Source organism: Lingula anatina, chromosome 3 (genome assembly GCF_051362555.1).
Source record: "Lingula anatina isolate TDL-2025a chromosome 3, LinAna3.0, whole genome shotgun sequence".
Lineage (NCBI taxonomy): Eukaryota > Metazoa > Brachiopoda > Lingulata > Lingulida > Lingulidae > Lingula > Lingula anatina.
Genome location: NC_141769.1, coordinates 6,305,654 through 6,329,801, shown reverse-complemented (window position 1 = coordinate 6,329,801; position 24,148 = coordinate 6,305,654). Strand labels below are relative to the sequence as shown.

At 35.1% G+C, this 24,148-nt stretch overlaps 1 protein-coding gene across 2 annotated transcripts in view; it reads right to left on the bottom strand.

Annotated features, from left to right (window-relative positions):
• The window catches only part of LOC106177514 (uncharacterized), a 62,131-nt gene extending 38,443 nt beyond the window's left edge, over positions 1-23,688 (bottom strand). The window contains exons 1-3 of one of the 2 annotated variants that reach the window (XM_087008051.1): positions 23,522-23,643; positions 22,911-22,969; positions 15,314-15,908 (exon numbers count right to left, since the gene is read on the bottom strand). In XM_087008051.1, the coding sequence (XP_086864177.1) occupies positions 15,314-15,464 (151 nt within the window). In that variant the 5' untranslated portion in view covers positions 15,465-15,908; positions 22,911-22,969; positions 23,522-23,643. Of the gene's footprint in view, positions 1-15,313; positions 15,909-22,910; positions 22,970-23,521 lie in introns of both variants that reach the window. The other variant, XM_013560307.3, reaches the window with a different exon arrangement.
• Positions 23,689-24,148: the final 460 nt, after the last annotated feature.

Sequence of the window (24,148 nt, the reverse complement as noted above, 5' to 3'; positions counted from 1 at the left end):
TCTAAAATCTATGGGAATGGGCCCTTAGATGGCAAGATGTTAAACTTTAGAGCTGGATTTACATGACTGATTCCTGTCATTCTGAACTTTATAAATTGTTCTCCCTATTCAATCAAAAAGTCTAAAAATGCAATAAAGAAAACGGCCCCACTAAAAGCTGAAATGAAACATTCTTTCTTTATTCACTGTAGCAAATAAAGCTAAGCTTAACTTCTGTTTTGTCCATTTTTTGTCTCTGTACCGTAACTACTTTGGTGGGAATCAATCAGAAACTCACCGTTTGTGTACCTTAAACAAATGACATCTCCTTAAAATAACACGTCCCACTGTGTGACACTGTGGTTTGACACTGTCTGCCCATACTTCACCACAGAGGCAAGGTCCCGTCAAAACAAATTACAAAAAGGAAATTATGCTGGTCCTGTTGAATGTGTTTGAACCCTGCCAGACCAGTCTACCAGGGGTACAATTCAAAAGACAATAGGACATTACTCTAAATTTGAGATTCTAGAAATCCTGTGACAGTTGAAATATGATTTCTTTGTTTGTTCATTTTTTTTTTTTGTGTGTGTGTGTGTGTGTGTGTGTGTGTGTGTGTGTGTGTGAGTGAGTGAGTGTGTTTGTGTGCATGCATGTGTACAGTTGTGGCTGAGTAACTCATTTTATATTAAATTATTCTAAAATAAATCAAGCATGAAACATGACAATATTCTGTATTTTAACTTGAAGCCTGTATTTTGTGGAGCTGCCACATGGTAACATAATCATAATCGGCAATTTTTTGTATGGCAAGAATCCAGTGCAACATATCCTTTGTTAATGTTATTTTTCTTTCTCAAAGACCTTTGGTTATATCAGTTCTCTCATGTTCATGTGTACATAACATTACATACAAAACTGATTTCACACCCTTGGAGGCAACACAATCTTTGTTGCTTTACTGACAAATAATTTCCAGTTCTCATATCCTTTTTATTTCTTAAGGACCAATCCACATTCTATACAACATAGGACTTTATATTATAAAAAAAAGTTGGCACTTTTTCTACATAGGTGATAATAATATATAGATATCCAGATTCCATGTACTCTTAATTTCTTTGCTGTTGTCAATTCTTATGATCATTTGTCTAAGATCAATGCATATCTTCAAATCTGTAAGACCTGTTACAGACCAATGCAGGCAACTTTCAAGGAAGGCTAAAAGATTTCAAGAAATTAGAGGGAAGCAGTACGTTAAATGGTACACATACACCTTACAATTCCAATTGAAAATAGCAATAATTTTTAATCAATCAACAGCTAAAAATTGGGGGCAAGTGTATCTCCTGGTTGAAGTTATGCACCTGGATTGCACCCTACAGAAGATGTTCTAGACAGACAACAAAACATTGAAGGTAAACAACATTTTCAATGTCAGCGGTTGACTGAAGAAAAAACACCTCTTTATTCTTAGGGCAAAACACAGCTGACGAAATTCTTCTCCTAATGTTGTTTTCAGAATCTGGAAGCTGTAAACCTATTACAGTATATCTTTAGTTTACTAGACAAGGTTAGGTGTCTCTGTGATCTTTTCTCTTTGGTAGTTGTCCGCATGATGTAACACCACCAATCTCAAACAACACCATGCTGCTAATTATAACATCACCATCATATGCATGCCTGGTTGCAATTATAAACATCCTTTCGCTACTGATCAACAGCACATCTTACAATCTTGTTTAAAAAAACAGGCCTAAACCAGACTACACAGGATGCCTCACAATATAGTTTTCCTCATGTCTAGCTCTGTTGTAATATCATATTACTTATAACAGAATCACACAATCCAGTACATGAATAGAATTGACACCTAAGTCTGGTCTCTTTACACAGTTACCTTAATTAACCATAAAAGATTTACATCTTTAACTTCAACAGATAATGTTTTCAAACATTTAAAAATGACTGTTTGTTTTTACTCTAAATCTTGTGAGGACAAAAACACTCATTCCACACAAATATCCATATGCTCTAAATGTAACATGGACATTAATTAATGTACTTAGGTTTTTTTTTCCTTATACACCCCTAAACACCAAGTCACCAACTACAACATAAACAGTTACAACGTACAATGCTTGAAGTCATCTTGTATGACAAAAAAGCAATAAATCACAAAAGGGTTGGAAAGTGTAGAAAAATTATTCATTACACAAGTTTCCTACAGGGTTTCTTAATGTATGAGCAATACAGGGCCATACTGTTGTGTAGGTGACACTTGCCTTTACTTTTTCTCATACTTTGACTTATTTGTTTTTCCAAAAGAAGTTAACTGTGTAATGCATATTTCATCAATCTTCACACTCGTTTATCAAACGACATAATTATTTTCCATTATTGCTATGCAATCTCCGTATTGGCCATACCAATGGTGTTCCTGCTGCGTCATTTGTAATCTTTCAAATGTTCCAGCTCCATCAAAATTGTGCAGCGATATAATGTATAGTTTAGTGCGACCTCTTCTCCATGGGATTAACATTAATCACTAGCCCTTTACTTCCATAATCCATTAAACTTAGTCTTAAACTAAAAATTATCTTTGGAAAAAATCCCCATAAACCATGTAAGGAAGGCAAGTGGAGGCTCTGTGCCACCTTTCTTATGTATATGTTTTATGAAAGGGTGACCTGACCCGACCTGGCGTGACACCATACTTCAACCACCGTGCCACTGTTAGTAACTCTGCCCATGCTAAAACACCCTGCACTTCATTAAACAGTCCAAATTCCCAATGTCTTTGTTTTTGATTTTCCTTGCCCTAAAAAAATGCCCTTTCCATCTGCTTAAACACCACATCTAGCATAAAATCACCCTTACGGACCCCACATCATGTTGGAACACTTATCAATGAATTGTAACAAAGTTTATTTTACTCAGAGCCTGTTGTTTCTCAAGAGTTGTAACACTTGATTTAACAACTTTGCCTCAGCTGAGTTTTCATGAATTTTTTTTAGACAGTGGAGTATTCCACCACCTAAATTTCAAGTATTTCTACTATGTCAAAACATAAATCAAGTCAACCAATGTTTCTTAAAACTTACTTAACTAAACTACTAAAATATGGTTTACAAGAGATATGCAAACTGATGAAATATATCATGTTTAACCTAACATGTATGGAAAAAAAGGGCATTACCAGAATAAGGGTTATATAAAAATGCATTGATACAAAATCCATAGTTTTTTTTTTTTTTCCTAATATCTGATAAATTAGACAAACTGTTCCAGGGATGTCAAATAACCATGTGACAATGAACACTGGCAGTTTCAAAGTGTTCTGTTCATGCAATTGGTCAGCTTTTTTAAGATATGTTCTTTGATCTTATGTTATTTGCGTTCAAAATTTAAATACTACTAAGAAGTATTTTATGGGTAAATTTAATACTTCCTGCATATGTGCACTTTTCAATCTTCACATCAATGTCACTTTTATTTTTTAACATGACTCCTTTCATTTTGTGCGCTTGCACATCTTTTTCATGATCAACAATTTACAAAAACACTCAAATGTGGTGAAATAACCTTAGTTTAATTCAGTTCCTGTTTGAATGTACCAATTAAAATAACAGTTCACTTTAATTGCCATATCAGATCACAGTGATGAGAAGACTGACTGAGTTTTCACACCAAATTACTCAGCTAAGTATGAAAAGGTTGTGAGAACATGACACATAACAATGTTCAAAAGATTTTTGAGAACTTGCTCCAGTTACTGCTATACAAATAAAGCTGGCAATTAAATCAAGAAAAAGTCCTGTGGCAGAATTTCATCCTTGTAATGACAAAGTAACCATCCAAAATATGCAGCAGGTAGTACAAAGAACACTCCGATCAAATCCCCTCGTATTTTCGCAAGACAAGTTTCTACACACCATCTTCCACCTATCCACAGGGTTTTGACCCAGAATCAGAAAAAGGCCAATGTGTTTGCACTACACAACACATAAATAAGACAGCTACGTTCTTGTTTATTTTGTTAACCTGGATTCTAAGTAACCATCCTTTTGATCAAAAGCCAAAATCAGAAATTTTGCAACTTTCAAGTTTGCCAAATCGGCTGGTCACTATTGACCCACCATTGGCTGGGAGAGCTTGTTCCCAGTATTTCAATTAAAGAGAGAGGAATGACTGGGGGAGGGAAGGGGAGGATATGTCAGTTTGATCTTAGATATCCTCTTGTAAAGATCTGTATTACTCTCGGCCTTTCTAAGGTAATCTGACAGGAAGTCCAAAGAGAAAAAAAACAGCCTCAAGTAACAGCTGACTATACAAGTTCCAAATTGACCAACTGGCTACGCCCACTTAATCTACTCTCCTGAACAAAGTAATCGAGTCCAATGACATTTGGTAAAACTTGGAGCAAGATAAATGCAAGAAGACATAAAAAGTACCTGCAGCTAATTCTATAACTTAAGTGCATTTTTTGTAATTATTAAGTAAAGTTAATATAAATTTGCACTAAAGATAATTCAATTGACATCATTCTATAAGTAACATAGAACTATATCCAAAGATTTTTCCATCTATTTTATCTGAAAAACATGCAATTAAGACAACTGGATGTTTTTATATACTTAAAAAAAAAAGGATTCCCAGACACCAAATCCACCAGACACATTGATCAGGACAAGCATTAGAATGCAGAGAGTGAACAAAAAAACTGCTGAAAGTTCATTGTACTGGAATGTTATAAAGAAGCAGTGTAAGTGCTACAATAAATGTTTTCTGTTTTTTATGGGTTCTATATATAAACGAGACACAAGCTGCAAGCTGTATTTTTAAAGCCCACGCCCGTTCTTGACTTAATCCTTGACTGGGCCAAAGATATGTGGCATTTGACAACTAATCAAGTTTGCCCACCTAATATTTTAGAGGGCAGATTTAAAAATCACAAATACTGTGCTTAATGTGTATTCACATGTAACATCAGCATGTAAACTATGCTTTCCATCCACTTTTCAAACAAAGGACACCATGGGAATTTTGCTTTTTTTTCCTCAGAAACCCCTTTGAATTTTCTTCTTTGAGACCTTTTCAATCTCTATTTAGAAGTTTACAACTCAATCCAATTTAAATTGCACTTGGTCATTGCAAATGTGAGAGGAAAAAATTCTACTACAAAAGAAACATGAAACATGAAAGGTATGAAAAACAATAATTAACTTTCAATTTATTATAGTCTCAGTTAAAAACAACCAATAAGGCTCACAGCTGTTATGTGCATTCTGTTTCAAAACTAAGAAACCACTTTCCTGCTTGCCTCTTCTCAAGTTTTTCGTTAAAATGAAATCAAAGCTCAAATGTTCACTGGCCAAAATATCCCTCCATCTGTAATGCTCATTGTTCACATGGAAAAATATGTAGCTTTGAAAACTTTTCATCCAATTTTTAAAATCTGCGTCAACAGATGCTGTTCACTGGCAAATACTTATCCTTTGTGACAAGCTACTCTTGTCCATCTTCACTATGCAGGAGGAAATTTCATTCACTCACCCAACAGTGCAAGACTAAAGCAAATCTATATCACAGAACCATGTATTTGGAATGTCATTTGAACCAGAAGTGATTTTGTAATGTAATTCACCCAATAATTTTCTTAAAGAAGATGCAAACCATCAACATATAACTTCAACTGAATACTGTACCAAACAGAGGGGCTCTGATTAGGTGACTCTCTTACTCAATAATCTGGCTATTTTGTTGTCAGATTCTCTAGTATTGCAATGCGGATATGTGTAACACCCACCCTCTTCTGGCCTTTCCTGTGCCCTCCTTGCATTTCTAACCAGGGCCCTATTTCATTAAACAACCTGAGAATGTGTGTCTCAACTTTCACACTGAATTATTTGCCCATTTCAACACAAATCCTGAGTAAGGGTTTAAAACATTAGCTATTTTCTTTTTTTTATATATATATATATATAAAACAAGCACAATATATCATTTAGGTGAACTGGTGCTGATTTATCATGGTTTATCATAGACAAAAATTTGGGTCTTAAAGTTTAGACCAAATTGCGATCTGAAATTATCTTGTGAAACTAGCTCCTGAGGGTAGTTGATCTGCACCAATTACTGACCAGAACGGAACTTGAATTTAATGCCCTTACTGTAAATTTGTCCATATAAATCAATACATAGAATGTGGTTGCACATAAAACACCAAACTTGGGAGTCTTTTTTTTTTAATGGAACATTTTAGGAACCAAATTGCCCACACTGTGCTTAGACCCCCTGACCTTGCTTTTATTCAGCTCTTCATCATGCACCTTTAAACTTTTGATAAGAATAACAGCTTATATAGATCCAATTGAAAAAAAAGTGTTCCTTCATTTGCTAAAATAATATCACTCAGGCAGACGTAAATACGCACCACCTCAAATAGGGCTGAGCAGAATAGTCCGGAAATTCTTCAAGTTCCCAAGATGCAATTTCATGTGGAGCGACTGAATGTTGCCAATTTTGTAAGAAAGTAACCCCAGCTTTTCCCTGTAGACTCAAAACCAAGTGAACACAGTCCCATTCTCAGCAGGAAGGTTGGTAATTGGCCCTTGGCTGAAGGCAGGTCACCCTATCCAAACACTTCAAGTATCAACTGGCCCTCACATGGGTGCTTTGCACAGATCCAGTGCAAGACCTGATCCATGTTTTCAGACATTTCTGCTTTTCTTTACTTACTTTACTTGTTTCATTTCTTTTATCAACATGTAGTTTTTTTTGTCAGTGAGAAAAAAGAAGTAACCCTAAATGCGGTTTGCACTTGACCCAAGCTTGGACATTTCAAGTCAGTGAAAATTAATTTTATTTCTGACACTTGCAGGAAATTTTTTGAAAAAATAATAATGTTTTACAAGATCTGAATACCTAGAACCATTATATACACAACAGCGCAAAAGTGTTAACACATGGACACAATGATATTTCCCTACAATGGCACCTAAATAAAAACTTCTAACTAATCACCTCACATTATGTAGGAAATCCTGCCTCTGAAACCCTACAAGTCTCCTTGTTCACTCAAGCCCAAATCCAGTTCAAACTCGGGTGAAGAAAGGCCAGGAATCAGGAAATATCTTTACTTAACGGAATTTAACCTTGTAATCTTCCAACAATGAAGGGCTGCTAGACAGCCTTAGCACAGCCATGTGTATTGTGTCTACGAACCTTCTGGAAAACAAAACTTCTACATTCACCAAGAGCATAAAACAGTATCTGTTTAAAAAGTTTTAAAAATGACAGTTTGTAGACAAGGGAGGGTGTTTGCACACAAATGGTATTATAACTTTTGGCCAATTTTATCAATCTTTTTTTAAGTTTCAGCTTTTAAGATCAACATGGTTTGATATGTATACAATAAATATATATATTCAGAAACCCATATACAAGCAACTAAGTGAGAATTACAACAGTGGACCACAGTGAAGTTAATTAATAGAGTTTCGATACAAAAATGAAACTCAAAATCAAATAACTTTCACATATACAAATGTACTTCATGTTGATCACCCTGCATTGTCCTCAAAACTGAGAGTGCCGAGTGTCACCAAGAACCTGAAAGAGGCCCTCCATGCATCAAGGGTTACATTTAACTGGACTGGTCCACTGTGAGATATTGACAGCTTAATAGCCAGCCATAATCACCAATTTGGCAAAGAGAGTCACCTAGCTAAACAGGCCAACCCCCTCTCCTCCCCTTCAAGCTCTTGGCATGGATAATAAATTAATTAAGTTGAACAGCAAACAGCAGGGTGGGAACTTGTGGAGAACTTGTAAAATGAAGGGAAAAAATCCCCTGTGACGAAAGTGCCTCTTCTGTAACATTAGACCTCTTAAACTGAATTGGTCCAGTAATATATATATACCAATCCATGTGAAAAGGACCTTGGATGTAGAACATGAGTAAATAAATCTATCAATCTATTAAATTTTATTTCAATTTTATTCAATTTTAATTGCATACCAATACATGTATGACATATGTATGACTATGTGCAATTATTGGTGACTGAATGACAAAATACATGTACCTGTTAACACTCAATGAATATATATTTGAATTAAATTGTCTGAAACCAACACCGTCACAAAAAATGATTGATTAAGATGCACTAAATTATAGAGCAGCTGCTAGACAGGAAGAGGAGGCGGTGGAGTCTACATCTACTGTGGCTGTTGGGTTAAAGACTATTTCATTTGTGGTTAATGACTTTATCATTTAATCTACACCTACACTGGTCTGAACCTAACTTCAAGTGTCTAGCCACTATCAAATGACTAAGAACCAAATCTCCCACTGTTACATGTACAAGATGGACTTCAAAGATGATTTCCAAATTCATTTATGCAGCTAGACAGTCTTTAGATAATATTTTCCTGGTACAATTATAGGTCTAATCTCTATCTCATTATATCCTGATCCTCTGAAGCCCCATTCCCTCCTTTTCAACCCTCAATATAGGTCTGTTGGATGGAGAGAAAGAATGAAAGGTAAAGGAGATCTGGATTTTTCTAAGTCTACAAAAACTAATTGAATGTGGGCAAAATGACCAGATATTTTGAACTGAAAAGTATTTACTGATCAAACATGAAGCTACACTAGAGGAGACTGCACACCTGAGTATTGATTATCTACAAATGGTCAGAGCTCTAGGAAAACAATAAAAAACTTTTCAAAGGGCAAATGATGACCTAGTAGGCCAGAGTTACCTTAAGCTTCTTTGAAAGAACAAACCCTTTTTTTCTAATTTTCAACTGCTTTAGGAGATCTGTTTTAATTAAGATATTATCTCAACATGCTCTAAAATAAGACCACTAAAACAGAGTTTTGAGTGCTTTTTTTACATGCCTGAAGCCAAATTGCACAGCCACAGCTTCTCAGTGCAATATGGTAGAAATTGTCGGTGAGACAAGCAGACAATCTAATTTTGCTGCCGTGGCAACTAGGCTTAAATGTTAAACTTGCTGCAATTTATTTCGTACATGTGCCACAAACCTCTTTTCATTAAACAGCAGCAAGGAGAATAAGCATGGAACCGGCCTTTTGTAAAACCAATTCCATGTGCACAGATCAAAATTATACATGTCTAGGGGCCCTAATATATTGTATATGACACAGTACATGGCTAGGTAATAGGCAACCCATTCTAAAAAGAATGTTTCGCCTATTAGTCCAACACTGAGCTTTAAGAAAGGGTGATCAAAATCCCAGCATCCAATGCAAATGAACTTCCAGAAACTTCTAGACCAAAAACAACCTGAGTAACCATCTGCGAATTTCCACATAAACATGCATGCCTGACAATCCTTGAACAATTCTAACTAATAAATATTGGTTCCACTATGTAATAATTAAATGACTTGACAAAAATTTTCCATTCCATGATTTATACACTAGTTTTCATTCATACAAACCTTTTGTTACTTAATGCTATAGTTCTATGTAATTCTAAAGACACATGAGAACCTGGTGAAAAATACTGAATCAGATTTCTCTCCACAATGACAACTTTGTTTCAGTAAAAAACATCTTTCTCCTTTATTCATTTTTTCAGCAAATACTATTTTCCTAATTTTTCTGTCAGTGACACATGGTATATACAGTGACACATGCATGGGGGATACGTACTCTAGTACTTAAGGCATCGTTCACATGAAAAATCAAAATTCCAAAATTCCATTGGCGGTATCTAGTGATCACGGTCTGTGCCCTGAATACCCTGCAGCGTAATTAACTAGCAGAGCAAGCGAGGTACTTCCAAAGCTATAATTAAATCTCGATTGCGCTCAGAGGAGATTCTGACACCTGGAAGCATGCGCAGCCGAGAATTAATTACAGCTTTGGAAATGACTTGCTCGCGCTGCTAGTTAATTACGCTGCGGGATATTCAGGGCACAGACCGTGATCACTAGATACCGCCAATGGATTTTTGGAATTTGGATTTTTCATGTGAACGATGCCTATATAAGGCAGGAAGCAGCACTTATCAGAACACTATACACTAATAATGGCACATTCAGAACAAGCTATTCAGTGTCTATTAGGGGATAATGCGGCAATCTTTCAAGTGGGTGGGCCATATTTGATCTGTGGATCTCTTAGTAAGCAGATCAAATTGGTTGTGAATGCGGCCTTAGAGCTTCTATCCATATATTAGTTGCTTATCATCAAATAAAACCCTCTCAAATGATCTTCTCCTATACTTTCTTAATACTTCAAATATTGCTAAGTTCATAGACTTCATTAACTCACTGGCATTGTGCATCATAAAATTGACCTGATTATATACTCAATGAACCAAATCTGTGCTTGGACTTACAGATTTCCTGGAGTACCAACCTCTCTCTCTATAAGATATGGTATTATCATAACAGCAGCATAATTTGAGTACATTATTACTGTATTTCAGGGTGCTCCAGATTTGAGCTTTTGGTTGGAGACAGGTGACCCTGTGTATGTTATCATGATGGAAAGTTCAAAATTGTAAACTTTTATGAAGAGACAGATATATTGTATACTGGCATAGTCTTTGCTAATACTTAATTTTAAGAGGAATTTCAAACTTTTATTAATTGCCATATTTTCTATCTTTCTATCTATCTATCTATCTATCTATCTATTGCAGACCTATGTCAAAATGACATAACTTGCTAATTGAGAAAGTGGTATTAAGTAAAAGTGCACAACAAACTCCCTCAGACCTGTTGAAGAATGCTGAAAAGCAGACTAGTATTTGGCACTGGCCACCTATTAATCTTTAAACGGGTCACAGTTGCCATCCATGTATTTCAATAAAGGGCACATTAAAGTCAACATCAACTCGGTGTTCTAGCTGATAACCCACTCACAAGTGTGTACACACAAGGGACTTTTCACATTATTTAATTTAAATATGGAAAATGTCTGACATTTGACAAACCATGGCCTTATATACTAGTAGTAGCTGGTGAAAAGAACCGTGCTCAAACTGGACTGGTTTGGACTGAGAATCATCCAAACTTGTATCACCACAGGACTTGATAACAGACATGCATGGTACAATATTTAGCCTTACAGTAGTCAAGAATTTGGTCTTTTTGCTTCGGTCTGAGACCAGAAATGTGAGAGTATCCTATAAGACTTCATGCAACACTGCCTAATTCCAAATTTTAAAAAGCATATTATGACAGCACTACAAGTATATAACTTTAAATGAAGAGCAGAGGGCTTGAGCTGAAGAATATATAATTAAGCAAGAGCTTTGAGAATAAGGTTCCAGTTTTGCCATAGGCCAAACCTAACCAAAAACTACATTTACTCTACCTGCCCTTGGTACTGTGCACATTCCAGACACAGTGATGTATTGTGTTTCACTAGCTGTGTGACTGAATTATGGGAGGCTGCTATAAATTTCTTTTTTATGTTTAAAAAAGGCACCATTCCAAAGAAAATACTACAATAGCATCATCATTCCCAAATAAATTGTCCAAATGCAAATTGAGTTTAGAGCAACAGGCTGCTTATATGCTTATTCCATTCATAATTGTAGCATCAGCACAAATGCAAATTAATTTGAAAGATGGTGTACTTTTTCGGTTTACGCGAGTTTCAACTGTTTAACTGTGGGCATAATGGGTTCTATTACCTCTTGCTGCATAAACTAAACTGTGCTGCATTACTGTATGTTACAGAAATTGCATTTGTCCCTGCTGGTTTCTGTCTGAGCGGAAATGCATCAAGTAACAGGCCAAGCCACAGTCGCACCACAGATTATAATGGTTTGAAATGAATTTACCAAGCTGAATTTCTCTCTTAACAGTTGTCAGGGACTCCTAGCAAAACTGAAAGACCAAGATCAACTTTGGCAATTGCTTTAAGGACTGGTCTTTGAAAGAGTATTACTAGAAATGTACCGCCGACAGTTTATTTAACTACAAAAAGAGTGCCAATTTTTAAAAGCGTTTCTCCTGAAATACTGGAAGTGTATAAATTCTAAGCAGCTAAGGTCTAATGTTCAAATAAATATGAAAGTTTCTTCCGAATATACACTATTTATTACTTTCCATACATCTGATGGATTAATTTTCTTATGTCAGCTATATATGTATAAAATAGGAAATACAGATGATATCTTTTCAATTATTTCTTTTTTTCTTGCAAAATCAATGACCCACATCTTTATAATTATAATAACCTTAATTATATTTGAACTTTTAAAAAGTTATTTCCTTTCCCCTCCACATTAACTTCATGTGCCATGTACCACTACATTCATAAATAAATCTGCAATGTGTCTGCAGATACTAGAGTGCTTCTGAAACTACAGTGGAACAGAATAAATGTTATTTCAGGAAGAGCAAAAGTAATCCGATTTATATCTTATAGGACATCAAAATAGATGTATGTTTGGTTTTTTGTAACACTTTCTGCAGACTGGCCTTTAGACAAGGAATCTGTGGCATTATTTTACACAAACTCCACATAACCACTTGCTGTCCTATTGACAGTAAAGCCAAGGTAATCAACTTGGAGGCAAGGCCAGAGGTCTTCTGCCTATCATCTTTCACTATAACACAAAGTCTTCATTCAGCCATCTGCTATAGGTAGAGGCAATTCCGAAATTCATCTTCTTAAAAAGTTGCACTTTGAAACAAAGTCTTCATTTAAGCTACAGGTGATTCTAGAGTTCTAAATCTAAACATATTACACCCTGAATGAAGTTATAATTCACTTTTTATACCTAGTTTGTCCACCTGTTTGATAAACAAAGTCTTTTACATTGAAGGGGTGTTTCTTATTCTTGTGCAAACATTATTTAGACTTGAAACAATAAACATTGACATCTACTAAATATTTACCAAAGATACCTTACAAAACTTAAGCCAATGTAACTACAGGTTATTATCTTTTAGATCTTTTCGATTACGGGAGAAACCATTAACACTCCATCTTGGCATTATCAAAAGAGTCAGAGACATTTCGTAGTTAATATAAAGAAAACTTGACTAAGTGGGGACAAATTAGGTAACATAAGAAAATTTAAGAGAAAAAACAACTCTTTCGTGCAAATGTTTTCAGTCTGAGGTTAAATTCTAATCTGATAGGCTTTTTTTTTCGAGAGTTTTATTCACGGAGGGGGTCGATTAGGTGAAGTGAATCCAGGTGTCACTTTCAGCAACCTCAATTTCATTACCCTAATAATGTGCCATTCATTCATAACTCCAGTCAAAAAAGACCCCAGTAAAGAGTGCCAGAAACCTGATCCTGATTATTTGAATGAGACAAGAGTGCTCTAAATAAATAGTGAACAAGTACAGGACATACTTTCCAACCAAAGGCAACTTGAGGAATTTCAAGCATGCCAGTTTTGAATTAAAATGCAACCGAGAAATGATTATCAGACTGTGGGCTGTATAATGTATGTCACGGACTAATGTTCTGCCAGACTCACAGTGTAATATTGTGTGGATTTTTATGTTCCTTGCCTCACTTCACAACAGGACCATACATTGTCCTAAATGGCGACTACTTCACAGATCTGCAAACATTACAATTTCTGTTCTACTTCAGTCCTAGGAATAAATGTCTAACTCATTACATTTTAAAATTACCCTTGCAAAAGGAACTGTTTCTTGTTATTTGTTGAAGGGCCCAAAGGATCTGAATGAAAAGAGACATTTGTAAAGTGATTGTATGCCTGTGTTTTAAAACATTACACAACAAGTTTCCAGTCTCTCATGACTTAATCACTTTGGTTTTTCATAGCCCAATGACTTTTCACTCAGAGCGATATAATAAGAACTGTATAATACAAAACACAATTAGCAATCTTAAGCTTTAAGAAAATGTAAAACAACACTGTTTAAACAATCAATAAATGATCTGGAAAACAGAAACACAGTAGTTCTTTACAGTAACCACTGAACCATAATATCACTTCCGAATTCAATAAGGGAAATGGTAAATCCTTGAAATTTTCAAAAATGACTTTTTCTAAAATTGAACTTTTTTGTATATTTTATCATTTTTAATTACTCACAGAATGTACTTTCCAACCAAAGTCGACAACTTTTCAAAACTTCAGAATCATCATTAAATAATTTACCAACAAAAATTACTGGTGGTTAAATTTTTTTCATTTTATTTTTCAAATTTCATTTATAATTACCGTATTTTATGAAATTTTTCAAGACCACAGAATCACTAAACTGTACTTCCAGTGGCACACAATGGTCTTTCATTGACAGTGCTCTTGGCAAATAAATTATGAATTCAGACTTTATGCCTGACTCTTACTCAAACATACCCAAAAAAGAAACCTACATTGTACCAGTATTGTCCTTACAGACACAATCTTTATTGAACTAGCTTGAACTTACAACAACTTGGAACATAAAAGCATATTATTCTAATTATAAGAATATCTGGTCAAAATATTTTGGCAAAGCATCTGGACATTTCAAAGTAGAACAATGCTTCACCATGAATTATCCCTAATAGGTCCAGACACCTTAGATAAAAGAATGCAGTGCCCAAAGATTCCTTGCCCTTTTTTATCAGGTCATGCACTTTCCTCCAATAGGAAAAGTCTTATCTTGAATTGTATCAAAGTCTGTTGAGAGAATGGCTAATACAGACCAGGTATCCTACCAATTTGGGTCAGCAGGACTTGTTCAGATAAGGACTAATTTAGGCCAGGTATCAAACCAACTTAGCTCATCATGGTCTTTTCAGAGGGTGACTAATATACACCAGAAGACATTAAACTGGTTGGTTGAAGTTACAAGTTTGATCAATTTCCGGTCCACGGAAGTTCTTGTCTGAGCAGGACTACATAATTAAGTGTCAAAACATTATCTGCAATACAAGTAACTTCTTAAAACATGGAAAAGGCAATCAAACTGTCAACATTAAACATTAATGTAACACACATGCAATGTGACAAAAAAACATTAATTGGACAGTGGGGAAACGGAAACTGTAACATACCATGAAGTAACACAGCATCCTTCGGTATTAAAATTACATTTTGTGTCAAATAACTTTCTGCAATTTTATCACAACACAGATCTTAGTCAGGGCAAAGGAAAAATGTACATTCTTTGCAGGTCAGCATATAATTTGAACTGAAACTTTTAAATGATGTCTGACAAAGAATGTTTAGAGTCAGATGAGACACAACAAAAATGCAATAATAACAAATAGGATAAGCATAAAAAACAATGGAGCTTGTCAGAGGGTGGTTAAGGGTGTGTGTGAACAGGGTGACAACAAAAGGGGCGGGTGTTATCTTACCTTGAGGTAAGGGAACATTGGCTGCTTGTGAGCTGTAAAAAGTAGCTATAAGGCATATAATCACAAAGCATAGCTGATGGCTTAAAGTCGTCATCTTCATAAAGCTAGAGGTCGGCCTTGAATTCAAGCTCTCTCTACGAGACCGCAGCATATTGGCGCACAAAACTTGTCTTCTCTCAGTATTTCTTTTCAACGTCCAGTTTCCTGTCCAAGCTGGTCACTCAGGTCAACAACAACTGCAGCTTAATATGCCTCTTCTTCCCCAGTGTCCAAAACAAGTGGTCAGTATCCTGACATGGTGGTCAGTTCTCTGTCGTGAAGAAGTGACCTGCTTCCAGTGCCAGGACTCTACCAAGACTTGTCCAGACGCTTGGCTCACTGCTGTCTTGCTGGCTGGCGTAAGCTTCTGCAGCGTGAGACTGGAGAAGTGGCCTGCTTGTTGCTGCTTCACAGTCTGAGCCCTTGCCGCCACCACCGCTTACCTCTGATGTGCTGGCAACCGCACACATGTAACCAATCAGCATGCACAATTCCTCTAAATGAATTTGGGCAGCGGGACCAGACATAGCCTCTTCCACAGAGCTGCATTCTGAGCCTGGGAATTGCAAAGAAAACAAATGACTAAACTGAAAACAGCTGTATACATTTGTATGCTCAAGTAACTACTAGGAAGCATTCCTGTGAAATTAAATTCTGGTATGGGAACCCCAGGTCTCCTGTTGCCTTTATCCATCAACCTTGGACAAAGTAATCATCCCTATATTATTACAATGACCAAGAGCCTTTTATGCTAATTCTACCCCTCTCTAAGAAATTAATTTAATGGTACATATCAGTAGCAAAACCTCACTGAGAGCAGTGAAATTTGAGGACCGTTATTAAAAACAGGCTAGAAGCCACTGTTTGGTGGGTCCTAGACATAAAATAGCATTCAAAAATAAAACTTAAACTGTTTCTATATAACTGCCACTGCAAGCCTTGGTCAGTGCATGGTGTCCACTGTATTGTAATTCTACAGAGCCTCCTGCACAGAAGAACTTTAAGACAGAGTGGTCATTTTTGAGTCTTGTGAAAGAAATAGCATAAGGATTTCAGTGGTCTATTTTTTCAAAAGTTACTATTTGCATAAGTTTTCTTTCAGGAGTTGCTTTTAAAGACAAAACCACTTTGATACATAAACAAACCATAAAGTTTAAATGATTATATCTAAATATGGGTCACCATACCATTATCATTTGGACTGACTTGAAATATTTTACTAACAATAACTTGGCACAAAATTTTTCTTGAATATGTTAAATGATACTGAAAGGCAACGATTTCAAAATGCACAGTAAAATTAATCAGAATAGGTAATCTTTAACTATTTCTTTTTTAACATTTAACTTAATTGTTCCCCTTGCATTTTATTTTAAGTGATGCTTATGATATTTTAGCCAGAACAAGTTAACCTCTCTCAATTTCAGACACATGTCAATGCTTTATATATGTGATAATAAGGAAGTAAAAACTAAAAAATCAGCTCTCAAGACACACTTATGATATGTACACTCTCATTCCAACTGCAATACCTCTATTTCAGCTATTTCAGTTACAATTTCAGTTTACCAGCCAATCACATTCCACCTTTCATTTGCTAACACCATTATGCCATTATAGAAATTAGCATCATTGTGTAACATATATTCTGATGGGTTGGTGGCAAACAGTCCATTGCATTAGATTGAAAACCATTGCAATTGCAATGGGTTATTTTGCAATGTGAAACAGTCATGTACAATAATTAAAATATTAATTTCAGATCTAAAATATATTGCTAGACAACCAGATTAATTTAAGAAACAGTGATTTAATTGTCTGAGAAGCAGCGTGATACCTTTGTGAGACAGAAGGTCAGAGTCTTGTAACATGTTTTAAACCCAAACCAGTTTTAGCCGAAGTCTGACTTAGAATGACCTATAATGCAAAACTTCTTCAATTCATTTGATTCGTACACTTAAAATAACTAAAATGTAACTTCTCTAAACCTGCATAGGATAATGAATTCAACCTGCTTTCTGTCCATTAATGGAACACACTAGTTGATTTGAAAAAAAAAAACTGTAATGTTACACTTGTGAAAAGTTCTAAAAATCTAAACTTTTAAATCAAAATCCTCTCAACATGTTTATGCAAAATGATCGATAACATGTTCAATATACTGTTAAAAAACATAGATCAACATGCTAAATCTAAAATAAGTACATAAAATTTTAACCCTAAATGCAAGAGAATGCAATTATTACAAAAAAAAGTATGGCACAGGGCAAATGGTCTTATTTCACGCAATATAACAAGCAGCTCGATGATAAAAACATTTTCTACTGGGTGACACAGTTTATTCCTGGAAAGTTAAGTTCAGAAGGTTCCTCCACCACAACATAAACAAAATGAGACATTAGCCTACTAAAGGCACCACACAACTAAAAATGTATACAACACATTTCACACTCTGCTTGACTGCTAAATCAGTCTGGAAAATTGAAGTTTTAAAATGCTAAATCAGTCTGGAAAATTGAAGTTTTAAAATACTTCCTTCGTTTGGGTAATTTTTCGCCAGGTTATAAACTGCATGCAATCTGTATATGGCCTATATCTGGCATATATTCAAATTTCAAATTAGCAGTATAATTTATACTTTGTGTAGTCTGAGAAATGGTAAGAAATAACACTGAATATTTAATAGGTACCAAGTTCCTGGGAAAAATTCAACAGGAAGAGGTATTTTTCCTGGAATAGTGAACGTTTTTACAATAATGGAGCAGAAACTTGATCAAATTTTGATTTTGATTCAGAATAGATCTTTTGCTGGTCAAAAAGGGCAACCTCCCGCCTACAGGCCTGATCATGGACATTAGAATTGCATGATCTCAAAGTTGGTGCTTTTTTACAACTGATGCCATTCCAATGTTGAAACGTGGTGTATTCAAATCATATGATGCTAATCATTCACAAAACCCTGTTTAATTTGACACAAAAAATATGTGCCCTCTATGCCTTCACAAAATTCATTCTGGCTTGCAAAAATAAAAAATATTTAACCTCCATTTTTTATTTGACTTGAGTCAGCAAAAAACATATTTGTTTGATAATTGTGAAGCAAAATTGAAAATACCAAGTTTGAAATTTATATGAGCAAAAGCTTGTGATTTTCTTACTTTTTTATTTTAAATTAGTCAAAAAGTTGTGCATGTACAGGGGAGTAAGGGTTTATACACATGTATGACCAATTCAGTAAAAACATATGGTCATTGGGGCCTGCCCTTAACTTGGTACAAAAAAAAAACCAGATCATATTTCAAAGGACTAAAGTGCAGTACTCCACACCTACATCATAAGTGAACTAACAGTTATCTCTAAGCATTCTGGGTCAAGTACTTCATTTGAAGATGCAGTCTGCTACTATACGTATTCCAGTTCAATATACAAAACAGGAGTGGAATTATGGTATTTTTGTTGGGGGGGGGGGGGGGGGGGGCAGGAGAGAGAGACAAAAAGAACAACAGATCAGTTCAAGATCAATATAATAGTCTTATGCCCACAGTATGTGGTTTGCATATTGCCAAGGCAGTTTCTGTCCCTGTTTTCATCTCTTTGCCATCGGTATAAAAATCTGGTTTGCCATCATGAGCTATGAACTCTACGTAATCACATTTTAATGGTAACCTGGTGCTATGACAGTTCAAATATATGTTTTCTTCTTTGTCATGAGCAGCTTCTAAAGCATAATCATACATTACAAGCACCTCTTTTGATGTGGCATAATCAACTGTGCTGATCAAACAGGCTTTCTGCTTCGACTATTCAACATATGTCTTCACTTTCTTATAGTTGGGTGTTGGTTCTCTTGGCTGATTGAATTAAACTGACTTCCCAGCTACTGCTAACAAAATATCCAAAAGATATAAGACTCCTCCAACTCAAACAAGCAGTGTGAGAGGTCAGTGTTGTTGGAGTCATTGAAAAACTGGCCAGTGACAACACCTCATCAGCTCTTCTTTCATGGAATCCTATGACCAGAGAGGATACATTTGTTTTTAGAAACCCTGTAGCAGTTTACTGGTCAGTTCCCTGTCAGGGCCAATTTTTCAAACCTGCTAAATGGTCTGCCATGGCGGCTTTCATGTTGTTTGGAAACATTTGCATGGACAGAATTCTAGCCAAAACAAAGCAGTTTTTTTAATTCTTCATTACTGTTTATATGTATGCTCAAGTTATATTATTCTATATCATTTCAGATAAATTATAAAACTGAAGTATATATTTACAATTATAAAAGAATTAAAAAATCTTCTTTCTTACAAATGTCACTGTTCCTGAAACCTGATATTTTCCTTTAATTTTTACACCTTATTTGTGTCACGTAACAGCAAAATCACACAAGGAAAGTTAGAGTGAAGAACACACATCTCTAACAAAATTACAAGAACACAACAGTAGGCCACTGAAGGAGGCCATTGTATCAATTAAGTTTTGACTACAAGTCAACATGTTTGGGAACACATCAAGTCAGTGAGGTTCAAGTCCAAGACAAGTCACAACCTCGTTTTCTTCAACTTGCCACATCAAGAATATACACTGAATACCTCCAACTTCTCCTTAAGTTTTTTTTATGCTGTGGAATAAAACTGTAAACCCCTGTAAACTAAAAACACTGCATCGTATGATGCATACAATATATGTTACATTCATGTAAACACTTTTGAAACTTCATTACAATAAATAAAAGTAATGGTGCCTCATATATACAAAAATATATATATCACTACCCTAAACAGTACCAACTTTTGGCACTTAATTTAATCAAATTTAATAGCAAAATCCAGTGCAAGATTCCGTCAAAGAGGGTAGACATATTTTGAAAGATCAAGACCCCAAATTTAACTGTGTCACAATTTCCTACCATAAAGAGTGGTTGTCAGCCTTCATTTCCCTTCTCATTAGTCAGTGTATTTTTCCATGATCTTGTTAGCTTCTATGTGGCACTAAAATTTAATCTATAAATTGTTTCTTAATATAGTTTCATGCCATTTTTAAAGTTTGAATAAAAAAGATTCCTGCCAGCACTGTAATTTAATACAGACACACATTTCTTACCAACTATTTTCAAACTTACCTGTGCATGCATTTTGTATCATTTCCTCAATTCTAAAAATATAAGTGGAGTAAGACTGCATTCCCACAGATTTAGATCAATCCATCTGGATCGACCTAACTCCCTGGGGGTTCACGCTAAATTGCTGTCAGCCGAGCACGCACGGATGTTAATTACCCCCTTACAGCTTTCAGTAGGTGGGACAGACATTTAAGCCGGCTAAGCTGACAGAAATCTAGTGAGACTCCCCAGGGGGATAGATCGATCTAAAATCTGTGGGAATTTAGTCTAAGAAATCAAATAAACTGCCTTTATTCATCCACAAAGAACTTTCTGAACAGGGCATCTTTTATGTAAAAGTATTCACATTCAGGACAAGGGAATTCATAGACTTAGATTCTGGTTTAACAAACACCATCCAGAAGCTGCTTTGTGGGAAAACTCAACTGTGATTGTGACAGCATTATTTTTTTTCTTCTTGGTGCAAGTAGAATCTCATCTGCAGTTGTTGCGCCAGTATTGTGTTTTTGTGCTCAACTGTCTCAACTACCACAGTGTTCGGGACTAAAAAGCCTTCCAAGAACTGGACACCTATTGGAGATTTAATCTCAGAGTTCCATTCATACCTAACTAAATAGCTTTTTATACTTAGTGATGCTTTGTACTTAGTATTACTCACTTAATGTAATTTGTAAGAGAAAAACATCAGTTAATCAAGCTATAATTTCATATATCACAAAGTTGCTTTCTGGATTAGAAGACGTTTAAGTAAATATATTCAACTTAAATTTTCTAGTTTGTTTTAACCAAGCAAATGTCAGAGGATGCAGGGTAAAAAAAAAAAAAAAAAAACATTTGTGATCGTGATAGCGTTTTGTTTTATCTTGGTACAAATGCATTCAGAACAAGTTGATTTGCAGGTTAACAGATGCAGGGGCCTAGCAATTAAACCTTGGAGCTGAGATTTAATCCACTAAATGGTGCGTGTTGAGGCGGAGAGATCACCAAAAGTTAAGTGGGGTTAGCCATATTTATAGTCCGTGGTTCAGATAGACCGCGAATCATCTGTTCTGAATGCGACCTTAGTCTCATCCTCTGAAGTTGCTGCTCTGATTGTGTTTTTTTCTTGGATTTCAACTACCACAATGGGCAGGATTAAACAGCAAAACAAGGTCTGTCTTATAAAAGGCCTGTAGCCATAAACTCGTTTAAGTTTTTAGACCAAAACTGTTATCAATTTTGACACAAAAAAAATCTGCAGTAGTACAACTCCATTTAAAATAAATTAAATACTGTTCCTGGTTTATAACAGGGCAGGCACGACTAATGTTTCTGATCGATACTTATTTTATTTATATGGGCTGCCAGGTACTATGGATTTACTTGCATACTGAACAGCGGTAGACTAAAGTTTACATCTAGAAGTTAACTTATTTTAAATCTATATATGTTTTGTAAAACTGGCCTCTGATGATGATAAGAATGGCCTGGACTAGTTAAATACTGCAGACCATGCTTTAACTTTACCACTGAAGTACATACGTACCTTTTTAAAGGGGAAGTTCTGGTGTAACTGAAAATTGAAATACAAGTCGGGAAAGGTTGCCACTAAAATATTAAGTAGTAGCTGTCCTGATACTGGAATTTAATTTGCATTTTTAATACCAGGTTGTTAGAGTTTTCACAAAAACCATTGATTCTAATAATAATAATAAAAAAATATTATTTTGAAAATACATTCCAAATATGCCTACAGTAATTCAGCTCAGAAACATTTTTACATGTATCTACTGTGACTTAATAATATCAAAGCTTGATCATCCATACAACAGTAATGCACATACAGCTGTAATTTCATTTAACATTTTGCAATATCACTTTGGTATTTTTTCTTTTAATAATGGCTTTTTGATTCATCTGTTTATCTTTAGAACTAAAGAGATTCCAACTAAGTAGGGCTTAAACTGCCATACTCTTACATCAAGCAGGTCAAGTTTCTCAAATCGATTCCACCATGATGATGATGATGAATATTTCAGTTGCTAGTATTTTACCCATGCACAGTAGCGTTGGCAAATACACCTGCAGGAGCACATCTTACATAGTTGATTTCTTCAAACCCTTGCAACACACTGTTGTGTACTTGAGCTTAATCAGTAACAAACTGTTCTTTCAAGTATCATACATCAAGACACATTAAGGGGGCAACCATAAGCTGCACAAGTATGTATACTCCGTGACTTTACTGTGTCTAAATAAAGCGCAGCATCCTAAAGCTTCTTCTTATACTATTAGAATGCAATTCTGGAGATACATATGGTTAAAATAATTGAAATGACTCGTTTCCAATTAATTTAATTAACAACAATTAGAAAACCAGGTGTAAGCTATCAATTACTTGTCTTTACAAATACCTTCAATGCCTGACTTAATCAGGATTTTCCTTTAAGATTATATACCTACATGTATTCCTAGCTTCCATCCATCAATATGGTACTTGTTCAGACATTTCAAACGACGCACTGAAAATAAAACATTTTATAATTTCTACAGGTGCATGATATTAAGCTACTCACAATAAAAAAAGAGAAAAAATCTGATGTGAACCAATCTCAATCTGAGTCTCCAAATCTATTTTTTACAATATGATGCATGAACAAAATGCTGTTTGTGAATAAATTTTATTCAACTTCAGTAAAAAAAATGACCACATTCACTTTGCCTAGAGCTTCCTTTTACAGCTGATAGCAGTCCCTGATGTTTTCCAGCTTGAATAGTAAAGAATCATCTTGACATTTAAAAGAGGGTATTTGTAAGGCTGGATTTCATTAGCAACAAATTTACTGCTTCCCAACACAAGGTCATAAAACTTAAATTAGTATAGCAGAAAGTGTCTAAGTAATCTCTTTGAGAAAAATATACCTTTCTTTATCACCTTTTAAAACACAATGAAATAATTTGGAAACATTTTCAAGGAGTATTTTTCTGCAACTTATACCTTCATCATTTAAGACACCAAAATCAAAAGTTTCACCAAAAACCAAAGCTTAAAATATGTGTTGTATGCCACTTACCATTTTTTTAAGTTGAAAGACCTTGCAATCATACTCACTAAGAAGTCCCCCTTAGCTTAATTAATCCATGCAAGAACTGTAAACATTTTGTGAACCTGGTACTGTACCTCTCCTACGATATACTGATAATATTAAACAGTAGTGAACTGACAAAAGGATGTTAGACAGCAATCACAGTCATCTGGAACTGCTTCATTTGACAAAGGAGATAGGTGTCAAGGCAATGACAATGGCAGTTAACTTAACTGCTACAGGTAGATACTAATACAGGTAGTAACAGCTAGGGGGCTGTAATGTAACACACCCTTTACAAGTAATTATAACTGTCCCTGTTTTCATGAATATAATTCTTGTAAGAGATTTGTAGCATTGGGTACCAGTGCATGGGCGTAATCAAAAATAAATTTTCTATCTATTTTATAAATATCTTATTGTATTATTACTTGAAGTTCACTTATAAAATTCTGGTGCAAATTACTGTTGAAGTGATTCTGTTTTAAAGGTAGTGTGACATTGGACTCAAGTTACCCTAGATCTATTATGGGGGCATTCACTATCTTTTTTAACAAATAAGATCAAAACTCCAAGCAACCACATAAACTCCAAAAGAAAATACAATCATGATAA